This window comes from Marasmius oreades, chromosome 1, assembly GCF_018924745.1.
Source record: "Marasmius oreades isolate 03SP1 chromosome 1, whole genome shotgun sequence".
NCBI lineage: Eukaryota > Fungi > Basidiomycota > Agaricomycetes > Agaricales > Marasmiaceae > Marasmius > Marasmius oreades.
Window position 1 is genome coordinate 714,452 of NC_057323.1, and position 14,503 is coordinate 728,954.

Here is a 14,503-nt window from a genome sequence, read left to right on the forward strand (position 1 = left end):
GTTTCATCACTATTTCCCTGTCCCATAAAGTTGGCTAACAGTCAGAGTTTTTGGCGCTAGAAAACTGTGGGAAAAGTATGTGAAAATGTCTTTATTTTTTCTAGTGAGAGACCTTCTTTAGAGACCTTTAGATGAAACGAAGGAGTGTATAGGCTGGGGTCCTTTCGCCGAGAGTCAATGAAACACTGGTTGCTGGTGCTTCCGGCGGCTTTGTGGAGGCTAATCCGAGTCGTGACGAGGCTATCCGTGATCTCTTCTCAACGCCTTTTTTTTTTGTTTAGCCCGGCTCTCATCTCAAACACTCTTCGTCATTCAACGGGAGAGATTCAACTGAAAGCCATGGAATGCAACGGAACAGAATGAAATTGATTCTACTATTGACGGTTTTTTTAGTGCTTGCTGATAAGCCGAGATACCCTACGATAAACACACGACAGTGACAACTATACTATAGTTGTCCCGACTTACAGTACATCTAGTAGATGTACCGTAAGTCATGATAGCAAGCGATATGTGAGATAACGTACCTCCTCAGCCGACCATGATGAGAGAAAAGGCTGAGGAGAACAGAACAGTATGATAAGAAGCCACGTGTATGCTACGGGTAAGTCCGAACTAAGCCCAACACTTGCGACTTTTTCGATCATGGTCCACTTTCACCGCCGACAAAAGAAGTTGCATCCCGAGCTGTAAAGTAGAAAACCAGATCTGTGACCCTATGACTTTATTCGAGTAACAATGTACTTTACAGTCTGTAAGTTACACGTTACACATTCATGTATTACCCTGTTGTAGGGAAAAACACTAGCTACTCCGAGTCTGAGTCCTCGGAGTAACGGAGACTGAGGTGGGCGGCAGTCTGGAGGTTCCATTGACGGATAGCGACGTCCATAACATCGCGATCTGAATCTGGAATCCCATCTTCATCCCACTTCTCGGCTCTCGCCGCAATTTCGCGCCAGCCGAGTTCAGCACAAATATCGCCATAGTGGCAATGTACCCTTAAGCATACCCTGAAGTGCCGCGCAATGTATGCCCAGTCTGTATTCCCGGGTGTCGTCGCCTTCAGTTCACAGTCCTGGAGAAGTGCTTCCGACGAAGGTGATATACCTCGGAAAGTGATGAAGCGATTAACCTGCGTGGCAATATGTATTCAGATGGATCTACTAAGAGTTTGAAATCAACAGTAGTACGAACCTCGAGGTCATATCCAAAATTGTTCAAATGGAAGTCATCTACCAATGCAGTCGGTAACATGATCGCGTTCGCTGGATCGCTTCTCCATCCAGAAGTTCCATAGTAAGGAGACCGTGGTTCGATCTTTTTCAGTCGACCGGTTGCCTCCTCTGAGGAACTATCATTGATGCCGTCAATGAACCAGCCGGCGTTGGGGAGGATGTAAATCAGACTTGTGTTGAGATTGGAATCTTTGTGTTTGATTGAAAAGGAAGGTGCCACGCCCTTCGGGGTCAGCGTCTACATAATCCACATCGATGCCCGTCGTTTAGTAGTGTGATTAAGAGTCACCATACACCACGCACCTCGGAGTCGTCATCGCATAACCAGTCTACGACTCGCAAGGGAGGGCGGGTGTAAGATAATCATCACTCAAACGAAGGTATTTGAATGCATAATTTCCCGGTGTCCAGTTTGCTGGTGTAGTCCAACTGACGGGTTTTTCTGCTATATTGGTAGGTAAGTATTGTAAGATCCCCGCAGGTTGAACGTCGCAAGAGAAAATGTCTGGTGGGTTCGAAGGAGTACTAGTGGCCAAAATACTGAGCCATCTTGCAACGTCTAAGCGGTTCAGACCATATTCCGCGGTGTTGAGACCTATACGATAAAAATGAGCGGGTCATTCGCTGTTGAACTGTTGTAAAAGGTGGGTTACCAACGAAGAGGTTACCGGGCAGCATGAGTTGTCTGTAGAAGATAAATGTATCCCAGCCTCCTTTCCATGCCTTTTCGGAGAGAATATGACTTCTGGATTCGTCGTAGTGAACTTGAACTTCGCTCATGATGGTGGTAGTGAATCCAAAATGCGCTTCTGCAGCTTGGCAGTGGCGAGTCAGTCCCAATGAGAAATGAGCTGATTTTCGCCGATATAGAGTGATATCAGGTGATAGACCTGATATCAACTGATACGGAATGATTTAGTCGCCGATTTTGATGCCGCGGGTCTTCTTTTCGTGGCTGTGATTTAATTTTCGTTCCGTTCTTACATCCAACGACTTAGCACTACAAAGTACATAGTCCCAATGCCAGTGTTTTACTCTCCACTACGATGCCGTCCAATGAAACCAGAACATGTTACTGCCAGAAGTATTGCCAAGCTCCGCCAGAAGGTCGCAATATTCCATTATCAAGTTGGTATCGACATCAACGTGCCCTTAAAGAGCAAGCCTGTGGAGAGGGTGGAGAGCCGCCAGAGTTTCGAAGGCGACGAAAGACTCAGGTGCGTGTAATTGTTTCATCAGTTGTTTGTATATGGGCTAACACAGAAGTATAGTCGAATAATCTTGCAAACGGCGAAGCTGACGCAGGTTCCAGTACTGCCGTGCACAACGTTGAAACTGAAGGCGCTTCAGCTGGTGGGCTCGACAACAACAACAACAATCCTACATTTGAAAATGGCCGTTGCCCGACTGAACCTCTTGAAGATTTTTTCGACAACTACACCTTTCCTTCTGAAGATTTCGGACACAACGTTGAGGAGGAGCATGTAGAACCTACCGATGATTTCAACCTCGATGGAGAAGAGACGGTCCCGGCAACGTCGATTACATTAGACGACCTCTTGATGCACGAAGAACTGCTGGAACAGATCCGGTCCTACGACTTCGAAGCCGAGAGGGAGCAATGGAATGATACTGAATTTGACTGCTTTGTAGACCCACCCGAAGGCATTTGGGCTACTGACGACCCTGATATTAAATTCTCCTTCCAGTGTTATCTCTCCCTCTCAGCCCACTGTTCCGAAAATGCATACAAAGCAGTCCGCCAGTTCGTTGCGGCAGGATAAAGCAGACTGCTTGTAAAATAAATGCGAGGCTATTGGTCGGAAGTCTGACGGGTATCGGTAGCGTAGAGAAGAAGTCCCGTTTGTAGGTAAGAAGAAGTAAACGAAGAGCGACGCCGCAGAAGTCAATTGATGTAAGGAGATTCCGGAGATGCGGTCTGTTGATGGAAAATGAGTAGGCTCGAAGATGCGAATCAGCTCGGAATTGTTGGAGAAGGCTCGGGAGGAGAAGGCTCGAAAATATCGCTCAGCTCAGTGGGGCTCAGAGTGGGAGGGGAAGAAAGGAATTCTCTTCCTCGGTACAACGTTGACAGATTTTATGTATCGTACTAAAGCCGTGCGTGTGAATAAAAGAAGAGCAATAAAAAAAAGACTTATATGGCTAATCTACTTCTTTCCGTGATAAGATAATAGATAGCGAGAATCTAATCAATCGAAATCCAATCCCTATCAATCCTCGTCAACGCTGACTTAGACTACGCTTTGAGGTGGGCTAGGTCTCAACGCGGCGCTTGGCTATTTAACCACAAGTTGGGCTAGGACTCGCAGGAGCGGACGGAAAGAGGATGAAGGAAAAGGAAAACGAACGAAGAGAATCTCACCATATTTAAGAATTTGAAAGGTAGGACAGTAAGCGTGAACACGCCGTAATAAAATTGCATCTGCTTTCGAAAATAAAAGATAAGTATGATTTTATTAATATAGAGAACGAAGTAAAGAAAAAGATCAAGAAATTAGAAAGGGAGCAGAGACTCATCGTCAAGCGGAATCCACGAGAAGGCCAGGGATCACTACCACAGTGGCGCAAATTTTAGAGTTCGTCCTCGGACTCTCCAAGAGTAGCGATAGCGTCCATCTCTTCAGTCAACGAGCGTGGCGGGAAACGCAAGTAATACTCGGCGAATACGATTCCATCAGCAAACCATTTTTTAGTCTTCTTTTCTACGAGATCCCACAACTCTTTCGGCGAAAAATCTTCCCAACAGTCTCTCATATCAGGTTCATAGTAAATGATTTCGGCGGCGTCTTTGAATGTAGCCGCTGCGCCGTAACGACAAACTTCAATACCGGTTGGTAAGTGGAAAAGACTGTCTTCAAGAATGTCGAATTCGGAACATAGGGTCGCAAAAGAATCCTCGGACATAGTAGGAGTTCGATAATACACATAGCGGAGGGGAACGGCTTTGAGTCGAATGTATTCAACAATCTCGGACCACGTAAGGTAGCAGTCGCGGCGATAGACGGTTTTCGTTATAGGGAGAAAGGGAGTATCTGTATCAAAAAGAACTGATTTAGCTTGAATGTCACGATAAACATAAGGAAAAGAAAATGGAAGCTTAGCATCGCCGTGGTAAGGAAATCCGACGAAGTCCGGATAACTCCCGCTTTCGCACCAGGATATAAGGTTCTGTTCAGTATAAGAAAGACCATCAGCGAACTCATTGAGTGGACAGGAATCGGCGTCGTATGTGAAATGATTGAGACCAAGAAATTTAACAGAATATATGGGCTTTAGTTCGAAAGGACCGGGAATCGGAAAGTGAATGGCGAATCGATCGAGAGAGGAATAATCGGGGCGCATCAACGATACCAAATTTCTGGAGAGGAACGTATAGTCGCAGAGTGGAGGGAGATTGAATGAGTTGGTAGGAAGGGAGGATCTGGGTGAAGGTCTAGCCGGACAAGCAGTAAAAGCGTGAGCAATAGGGGAATTGCAGAAGTAACAGGGTACAGAGGTAGTCATGGAAGTAAAAGGAGGGAAGGAACGGTTACTGAAAGACCAATCGAAAGTTTAAAAGGTAAAATTTTGGAAGAGAGTACGAAGCGAAAAGAATCTCAAGGAAGCAAAACGAATGAGTAATGACGAGAAGACGTCGAGGATAAAGTGCGGGCTTGACAGTCGGTAGTTAAGGCCACAGATTTCGAGAATTGAGGGATATTTGCTCGCATGGTAAGAGTCTGTCGAATTCCGGGGATCGCAGTACGAAGCGTCTGGTTATTCGGCCTGAAAAAGAATAGGCGTAATCGTTGCGCGTTTACGGGACCTTTAAGAATAGCTCCACTTAGCTCTTTTAAAACGTAGGCTCCATTTTCCGTTTTCTCGTGAATTACATATGGTCCAGCATAGGTCCATTTCCCTTTTGCGCCTTTCAGGTTGTCCAGGTGCGATTCCCGTAGCCAGACGTACATTCCGGGTTCGTAATCGTGGAAGTCGAAGTGCGAGCCTCGTGTCCGTTGCATCTGATCGATGGACTTCTGTCTTGTCCGTACTATTTCTTGATTCGCTTGTTCCCAATCTGGCGATCGTCGCTGAAGCTGTAGTATCCGAATAGCTAGTAAATCCTCGTGTGTTCGAACTCGATCCCAATCCAGGGTCTGCCAAGTGGATTCAGTGATATCGAAAGAGAAGACGGGGTGCACACCGTATAGCAGATAGTACGGCGAATATCCAGTAGCACGAGAGACAGTAACTCGTGACGCAAAGAGAGCTGCATGTAGAAACGTCGGCCATGATCCTTTAGCATCTCCGCAACACTTGAAAATCGCGTCTAATAGCGGCTGATGAGCACGTTCAATGGTCGCATTGCCTTCCGGATGATACGCTGTAGAAATAATCACAGTACAATTGTATTGAGTACGTAGTAGATATTCGACTTCACCTTTGAATTCCGATCCGCCATCTACTGAAATCTTCGGAATACACGCAAATCGGCAAATGAGTTCTTGATAAATAAACTTTGCGATTGCTCGGGCTTTGAGTTCCTTGAGGGCTTGAGCTTCGTACCATAAAATCGTGGGTTCGAGAGCTTGGACTATATAATTGAAACCACCTTTTCCCGGGGGCATGTGGATGCAATCTAAATTGAAATGTCGGAGTAATGGAGCTTGCCAAGACACGTTATACGGAATGAGGGGGAGATCGCGAATGAAACGTTGACATTCGATACAGGAACGGATGAAAAAGGAGATGGAATCGTGTAAATTGGGCCAATAAAAACGTTCAGTAAGTAATTTGAAAGTAATGTCCCTACCTTTATGTCCGATATGATTGTGGGACTGAGCGATGAGTTGCTCGCGTTTGTCGGGGTCTTCAATAACTAGCAAAGGTAATCGATTTCGTTTCCGATTTTTGTGGTGCCAAAGACGGTTATCATGAAGGAAGAATCTACGGGCTTTCTTTTCAAACGAAATGCGGGATTTATAAGTTCTACACTCAGCTGGATAAGTTCCGTCTTCCAGGAAACACCTTATCTGCGACCAAAATTCTGGCCCGTCCCGATCGATTAATCCAAACTTGTGTCCTACGTGAACGTTGAAGGTAAACTCTTGAGCGTAAGTCTCATATTCCCGATATTCCAAGCTAAGTATCTCGTTCCCTAGTAAGAAACTGTCAGTTATCGGATAGGATGAAGTTCTGATTTTGTAAACATCTGAAAGAAAAGGTTCGTCCGGGACGGACAATCGGAAATTGTGTGATGAGGAAGCGATCAAATCATCAAGAATAGCCTCTTCGAAAGAGATAGTTGGAACATTCAATGGAAAGGAAGACTTAGCGGCGTAATAATCATCTCCATCATATTCGGCAGTGACACTTGCATTGAGAAAACTTTCTATGAATTCGTCGATAGCTTCTGGTGTTTCCATTTTGTCCTGATCATCCGGATGAGGAGTTCGTCGGGATAATGCATCTTCAACTTTGTGAGATTCCGCCGGAACGTGGTGTAGTTCAAAATCGAATAACTTGATCCATGATACCCATCGGAGAACAGGAGCATTAGGGACATCATCGGGTTGTTTAAGCATTTGAACGAGGGACTTAGCGTCATGATCAAGTCGAAAATGAACTCCCCAAAGTCTGAATCGCAACTCTTTCAATGCCCGAAAGATCCCGTAAACTTCTGTCTTCGGTTGACCATAATTTTGCTCTCGTTCGTTGAACGTACAAGATCCAAAGATAGCCGGATGCTTCTTGCCATCACGAATCTGGTAAACAGCCCATCCCGCACCTTTCCATGATGAGTCTACTCCTACTACAATAAGTCCTTCGTCGTTCTTGCGGTTACGTCTGGGAACCTTGATAGCTACTTGATAGTCTATCTTGATGAGTACTGGAGCATTAGTGATTCGTTCTATGAGAACGTTCATGGCGTCTTCGGCTTCGTCTGTAAAAACAAAAGATTCAGCAGGATCATCGGACTTATGCAATAGAATCGTAAGGGGCTTAGCTATCATAGCGTAGCCTTTTATCCATCGTCGACCTACACCTGCTACTCCAAGGAATTGTCGTACTTCCGTAACGCTTTCAGGCGTTCTCCAATTGAGAATCTTCTTGACTAAGCTGGGCTTGAGAATCCATCCTTCGAGTGAGACGATCGAGCCCACGATTTCGAGCTTGAATGCAGCTAAAACGACTTTGGTACCAGACGCGGTGATACCAGCATTGATGAGAGCGCCTAGAAGGAGAGCGAGGTTCTCCGTATACTCGAACATGAATCGCCGGATCTGAACATTGGTGGGAATAGGCTCGTCGTTGTATCGAGAAGTGGGTCCTTTGAGAGTACAATCATCTAGATAGTTCTTAGCAATATCGGAAACGTTAGAAAGAGAATGTTCTACGCATCTTTGGAATTCTTGTACTGAATTGGTGAAACCTTGAACGAGCGTACACTGTTGTTTAGCTCCAGCCGGCGAAGTGAATGCTTGTAGTGGTCTAGATCGGACATGAACGTAGCGAGCGTCGAATCCGGAAAATAAGTCAAATAAACCATAAACAGCGTATCCTAGATGGTCTTCAGCGAATTCATGTACGTTGGGAGGTAAAGAAGCATCCTGTATAGTGACAGAGTTCAGTTTCTCGAGGTTAATGACGAGACGCAAACCGGATTTCTTCTTGACAGCAAATAACGGTGAACGGTAACTTGAAGTTGTAGGTTCGAATCGTCCGGCCTTCTCTTGAAGAAGGACTTCTTTGCGTACTTCTTCTCGTATAGCAACTGGTATTGGAATCGGCGGAAGTTGCCATGGCGTATGTTCTATAGTCGGGATCTCGTAGTCTGGATAAAATTCTCGTGAAAAGAACCCTTTTTCGTGGAATTCAAAAGCGAAAGCATGCTCCCTTTTAACGACTACCCAAGCGAGTAAGTCAATCTCTTGCTTTGAAAAAGACTTGACGTCTATTTTTGCGAGAATACTCTCCCATCGTTCTCGAGTAACTCGTGAACCGAAAATCAGAGTTTCCCAAGGAGGAGGATGCGTCGGGAGTTGCAGAATATCGGGTGGAGGTATGGACTTGAACTCTTGAGCTGCGGGATTAGGGAAATACGTCGGTACTGGTCGATGTTTACGATCAACGGTCTTGTACTTTTTGGGAGGCGGAGGTGCAATTTTTCCTGTAAAAACATTAAATGATTCAGCGAGAGCACGCCGTATCCATGGAGAGGTATCATATGAGTCAAAAGGGATCGAAAAATCACTCGTAGCATTAATAGAATGATAAAGTAACGAATCATATTGAGACGGAAGAGCAACATCAAAAAGGAAATCAAATTCAGAGTACTTAGCGTCGCCCAACAAGGCTAACATCGATCTTCCTACCACTGCTGGAGACGCTTGGAAGATCTGTGGTTGCGGCTCCAGCATTAGAAATTTTGATCGTCGGAATCGTACTCATCTACTCGGGCTGATTGAGAGTGGCGTGGGCATCCGATAGTTGACTTGTTGCGAGGATCATCTGCCTGTGTCAAGTTAATAGTTAGCGTAGCGCGTTTACCTTCCTCGGGACTCTTCCATAGCATCAAATTGACCAATCCCGACTGGTGGTATTGAATACGAGCCACGTAAGTCGTTAGGAATGGTTGTCCGAGAATGATATCTTGCTTTTCCATTCGTTGGTGAGAGATGAAAATATGGTGAGGAAAATCATGACGTCCTAGTTGTATAGGCGCATCGATTACGACTCCTTGAAGTTGTTCGGGACGTCCGTGTATTCCTTTTAGACTCCAATTCATACCTTCGAAGTCGGTGGCGAGCGATGCACGATCCGGAAGATCTATAGATGCAACATTAAGCTCCGATCCAGTATCAATCATAGCCGAAAAAGTATGTCCGTTGATTTGTATATCCAATGCTCCTGTAACCATAGCGAAGAACTTCTTCGACGGCTCCTTCATCAATGCAGTGGAGGCGCGAGCGACAAATTCCCGTATCCGTTTAGCATCATGAACATCAACGACCAAGTCTTCAACTCGGTATGTATCATTGCGTTCATCTCTTTCGGTAAGACGCATAGTAATCACGTCCTCAGAACAATTGACGTCTTCTGAAGAATAGACAGATTGAAAAGAATGTGAATCAAAATACTCAGCTGATTTCACGTTGTATTCTCGACGTGATTTCGTAGCTTCTGAAAACATCTTCTGTAGGCTGGGGCTAATACCGATAATCTGCACAATAGGGAGGGATACCATCTGCGACATAAGATGATCAAAAACCGCTTTTGGATCAGATTTTTGTTGAATATCAGAAGTAAAATGATACGACGGCTTATCTGCTTTTGGTTCGTTCATCTTGATATCCTTTTGCTCTTTTGATTTCGAAGGAACTGACTCCTTCCACCCATCCCTACGATTGATCGGATTAGGCGGCGTAGGTATAGCAATGGACTTGTCCTTTGGTTTCGGTTGTTGCTGAGGAGGACGTTCGTTTGAAGGACCAGGTATGCCAGGACCGCGGAGAGGTTTAGCTGGTTCGGCTCGTTCCTTCGCTTTCGATGTAGGTAATTCGGGTCTAGCCATAGGGTCGTATCGAGTACTTGTATCTTTTCCGGACCTAGTAGCGGGATTAGCATCATATTCAAGAGTAGAAGAAGCAAAAACCGAATTCTCGAAAGCGGGGCGTCCGCCAATGTAAAGATCAAGAGTACTAGTTCGGGATGTTGACTGGTGTGGTGGTATATCTCGCTGGAATCTAACTTGTCGATGTTTGTCAGCTGCCGAAGAAGAATCAGACTTAGCGATAGATGGGTGTTCCCAAATGAATGCGGCTACGCCTCCATGTTGAGTTCTTGCGACCTTTGGTAAGTCTTTGCCGTTGTCTAGAATATACTTGAGCTGAGTTTCATCCCATTTGACCAGACCTTCGGATATTAAAGCTTTCGTCTCAGGACAATGTGAAGGGTGAAGCTTGTGATCTAGTTGAGGTCCTTCTTTTCCGCAGATAAAACATCGCTTCGTGTCATAAATATTCGAATTTGGCCATCTATTAGAATCGGAAGATGGGTTTTGAGGTACGGGATTATTAGGAGTAGAAGATAGGAACGACAACACCTGTGCTTGGCTCAACTTCAAAGCCTCCATTTGCGCAGCAAGATCGTCTATCGAGGCGGCTGGTACGCCTTGTCCAGTCGTTCTAGTACCTGTCTTCGATGTATCAGTATTAGGTTTAACTTTACGCTCACCTTCGTCGTCGAAACGAATGCGATTCGGATCAGGATCTGAATTCGCCTTCCATGGGTCATAGAAGAGACTCTTCGGGTCGAATCGAGTATACAAAATGTCGAGTACATCGTCAATACTCGGCGCATTCTCTCGAGTCTTCTGGTCATCTTTAAGTTGCGTTTCTAACCATTGCCGTTGAGCCTGAGGAAGACCTGCGATAAAATAATAACGGGAATCAGCATCAGTGATCGTAGAATTACAAAGGAGAACGCCGCTAAGTCTCTCGAATGCTTGATAATAGTGTTCGATAGACGTCCGAGTAACGAAAGGAGACTTGGCGTTTTGTTTCTTGCAAAAGTTCTGAAGGTCAAGGATAGTAACCGCTGGAGCTAAATCAGAAGAACCGTAAAGTCGGAGCAAAACCTTCTTGGCCCTCTCCCAAGTCTTGTCGAGAAGGTCAATATTAAAAGCGGAATTATACCTGATAGTGTCTTGTACGGTAACGGAAGAATAAAAGTAGATCTGATCGACGGCTTCATTTTCTTTAAGTCCGGCTCCGTCGCACATGCGTTTCAACGTCTCGAGGAACACGGTAGCACGTGTACCGGAGAAGTACGGAGCATTGGTAGCGCCGGGCGTTGGCATCGGACTGATAAGCTGTACCTGAGAGCCTAGACTGGTGTCACGGGACATCGGATTTTCGGAATCGGATTCGGGATTCCACGGGTTTTGGCGGTGTTGTGAAGTAGACATGATGAGGAAGTGTGTTCGTCAGAAAACGCGGAAAACCAAGTCCCTCGCGGTGGGCTCCACTGCGGCAGGATAAAGCAGACTGCTTGTAAAATAAATGCGAGGCTATTGGTCGGAAGTCTGACGGGTATCGGTAGCGTAGAGAAGAAGTCCCGTTTGTAGGTAAGAAGAAGTAAACGAAGAGCGACGCCGCAGAAGTCAATTGATGTAAGGAGATTCCGGAGATGCGGTCTGTTGATGGAAAATGAGTAGGCTCGAAGATGCGAATCAGCTCGGAATTGTTGGAGAAGGCTCGGGAGGAGAAGGCTCGAAAATATCGCTCAGCTCAGTGGGGCTCAGAGTGGGAGGGGAAGAAAGGAATTCTCTTCCTCGGTACAACGTTGACAGATTTTATGTATCGTACTAAAGCCGTGCGTGTGAATAAAAGAAGAGCAATAAAAAAAAGACTTATATGGCTAATCTACTTCTTTCCGTGATAAGATAATAGATAGCGAGAATCTAATCAATCGAAATCCAATCCCTATCAATCCTCGTCAACGCTGACTTAGACTACGCTTTGAGGTGGGCTAGGTCTCAACGCGGCGCTTGGCTATTTAACCACAAGTTGGGCTAGGACTCGCAGGAGCGGACGGAAAGAGGATGAAGGAAAAGGAAAACGAACGAAGAGAATCTCACCATATTTAAGAATTTGAAAGGTAGGACAGTAAGTGTGAACACGCCGTAATAAAATTGCATCTGCTTTCGAAAATAAAAGATAAGTATGATTTTATTAATATAGAGAACGAAGTAAAGAAAAAGATCAAGAAATTAGAAAGGGAGCAGAGACTCATCGTCAAGCGGAATCCACGAGAAGGCCAGGGATCACTACCACATCGTGCTGGAACGGTTTCCTGACAGCAAGATGCTCTCTTTCGAGCAAGTACAAACTCGGCTACGTACGTTCACAGGGGTTTTGCCTTTGCAATTCGACATGTGCGTTAACTCGTGCATGGCATTCACTGGGCCATATTCTGGACTCGAGGAGTGCGGTTACTGCGGTGAGGCGCGATACAAGGCTGCTGGTTCCCTAGTTCCTCGCCGTCACTTCACGACTCTACCACTCGGTCCTCAGCTTCAAGCCTTGTGGAGACATCCCGAATCTGTTGCCAAGATACGAGAAAGACTTGCTCGTACCGAAACACTGCTGGCTGAACGTGCAAGTGGAGGCGTCAAACTGTTTGACGACATCTATTGTGGCTCCGAGTACTTGGATTTGGTCGCTTCAGGGCAGCTCAAAGAGGACGACATGTTGATTGCCATCTCAATGGACGGTGCTCAGCTGTATCGTGATAAGGACTCCGATACGTGGTTCGGTATTGCAACCATCCTCAATTTTCCAGGGGAGATCCGGCACAAGAAGGAACATGTACTCCCTCTTTTCACTATTGGTGGCCCTAATGCACCTAAAGACTACGACTCGTTTCTTTTTCCAACCTTTGCTCATCTATCTGCCTGTCAAAGCTCTGGGATCCGGATCTGGAATGCCGAAACGCGCATGCCATTTGTCTCCCATCCATGGTTTGCCTTTGGCATGGCAGATACCGTAGGGATGGCGGAGCTGAGTGGTTCGGTCGGTCACCACGGTCGCAACGGTTGTCGACTCATGTGTCTAATGCCTGGCAGACACAAACCTGGAGTAGGGATGTATTATCCAGCAATGCTCCGGCCACATGGCGACAATCTACCGATAGGATCTCGTCATGACAATATAGATGTCAACACCATTCGGACTCGAACTGCAAAAGAGTACGACGATCAGGTTCATTATGTCTTGTCCTCCAAAACAACACGCGAGTACCGAAAGCGTCGAAAGGAGACTGGTATTTGCCGACGTTCAATCGTATCCTCTCTTCCCAAAGCCATTCCAGCACCCAGATCGTTGCCAGCTGATGTCATGCATCTTTTCTATAACCTTGTTCAATTGCTGTCGTCCTCTTGGCGAGGCGCGATGGATCACGCTGCTGATGATCACCCTGGATCTTGGCCCTTTGCAGTTCTCTTCGATAAAGCTGTCTGGCAAGCTCACGGTCAACAGGTTGGTGATGCTCGAAAGTATATTCCGGTATGCTTGGAGGCCCGAACACCAAGGAATCCAGCCGAGAAGATTAATAGTGGATACAAGATTGTGGAGTACTTGGTTTACGTTTTTGGACTCTGCCCAGCTTTGCTTTATGGTCTCCTTCCGGAACCCTTTTACGGACATTTTTGCAAGCTTGTCTTTGCAACTCGGGTGCTTCACAGACGCCGTATACGACGTCAAGATCTTGTTGATGTACATCAAGCATTTCTGCAGTGGGTTGTAGAATTCGAACTCCTTTACATGAATCGGGACATGAAACGACTTCACTTTGTACGACCCTGTGTTCACGCTCTCACCCATCTTGTTCCTGAACTACTTCGGCTTGGCTCACTCCTGGAACTCTCTCAGTATACAATGGAATGTACAATCGGAAACCTTGTTCAGGAACTGCGATTACACTCAAACCCGTATGAAAATGTTAGCCAGAGAATTATTGAGCGGGCTCGGGTCAATGCCCTTCACGCGATGGCCCCGAATTTATTCCCAGATGACCCTACTCTCAAACTACCCCGAAATCACCTTGATGTCGGCAACGGATACACTTTACTCTGCCCTCAAGAGCTTCACGACATGGACTCAGACATTCTGAAGGCATTCTGTAACTTTGCTCACCTGCAGAAATGGCAGACTGGTAATTTAAAAGTTGGACTTACTGTCTCTCGGTTCGCTCGCCTGCGCTTGCCAAATGGACAGATTGCAAGGTCATTATGGCAAGAAGGGAAGCGACCTGACAATGAAGTACGTCGAGCACGGAACATCAAGGTAATTAATTTTTCTTGCCTATCGAGCCTCTTACTTACGTCTGGTATCAATAGTTTGCCTTCAATGGTGGGTACCGATTTGCAGAGGTGGCCTATTTCTTCCTCGTCGAGAATGGCGATACACGATATACCTTAGCAGCTGTTCACGTTTACTCGGATCCAAATCCAGCTCTCCTCCAGGTGTCAGACCATACACTGCAAGTTTGCAAGCGAGACAAGGGTGCCCAGATCATTGATACCAAATGGATAGATTCTGTAGTCGGAATGATTCCATTCCAACGGCGTGGAGTTGAATGGGATGGGTTGGAATTTTTTGTACTTGAGAAGCTGAGTCCTTCGCACGCACAAAATACAGTCAATGACTCGGAGGAACAATCAGTAGAATAGTATAGTACATGATATGTATTGAATAGAATAA

General features: G+C 45.9%; 4 protein-coding genes across 4 annotated transcripts; 2 read left to right on the plus strand and 2 right to left on the minus strand.

Annotated features, from left to right (window-relative positions):
• Window positions 1-808: 808 nt before the first annotated feature.
• E1B28_000168 (uncharacterized protein) lies at window positions 809-1,257 on the minus strand (the record flags this gene model as incomplete). The annotated part of the gene is made up of 2 exons (XM_043145970.1): window positions 809-1,135; window positions 1,198-1,257. The coding sequence occupies 2 exons, from the start codon at window positions 1,255-1,257 to the stop codon at window positions 809-811; spliced, it is 387 nt and encodes a 128-aa protein (XP_043014670.1).
• A 310-nt stretch (window positions 1,258-1,567) lies between these two features.
• E1B28_000169 (uncharacterized protein) lies at window positions 1,568-2,109 on the minus strand (the record flags this gene model as incomplete). Its single annotated transcript, XM_043145971.1, has 2 exons — window positions 1,892-2,109; window positions 1,568-1,833 (listed from the first exon to the last, which is right to left on the minus strand). The coding sequence occupies exons 1-2, from the start codon at window positions 2,016-2,018 to the stop codon at window positions 1,568-1,570; spliced, it is 393 nt and encodes a 130-aa protein (XP_043014671.1). The 5' UTR covers window positions 2,019-2,109.
• A 175-nt stretch (window positions 2,110-2,284) lies between these two features.
• E1B28_000170 (uncharacterized protein) lies at window positions 2,285-3,022 on the plus strand (the record flags this gene model as incomplete). Its single annotated transcript, XM_043145972.1, has 2 exons — window positions 2,285-2,455; window positions 2,510-3,022. The coding sequence occupies 2 exons, from the start codon at window positions 2,285-2,287 to the stop codon at window positions 3,020-3,022; spliced, it is 684 nt and encodes a 227-aa protein (XP_043014672.1).
• A 9,171-nt stretch (window positions 3,023-12,193) lies between these two features.
• E1B28_000171 (uncharacterized protein) lies at window positions 12,194-14,472 on the plus strand (the record flags this gene model as incomplete). The annotated part of the gene is made up of 2 exons (XM_043145973.1): window positions 12,194-14,086; window positions 14,140-14,472. 2 exons carry the CDS (start codon window positions 12,194-12,196, stop codon window positions 14,470-14,472), a joined length of 2,226 nt encoding a protein of 741 aa, XP_043014673.1.
• Window positions 14,473-14,503: the final 31 nt, after the last annotated feature.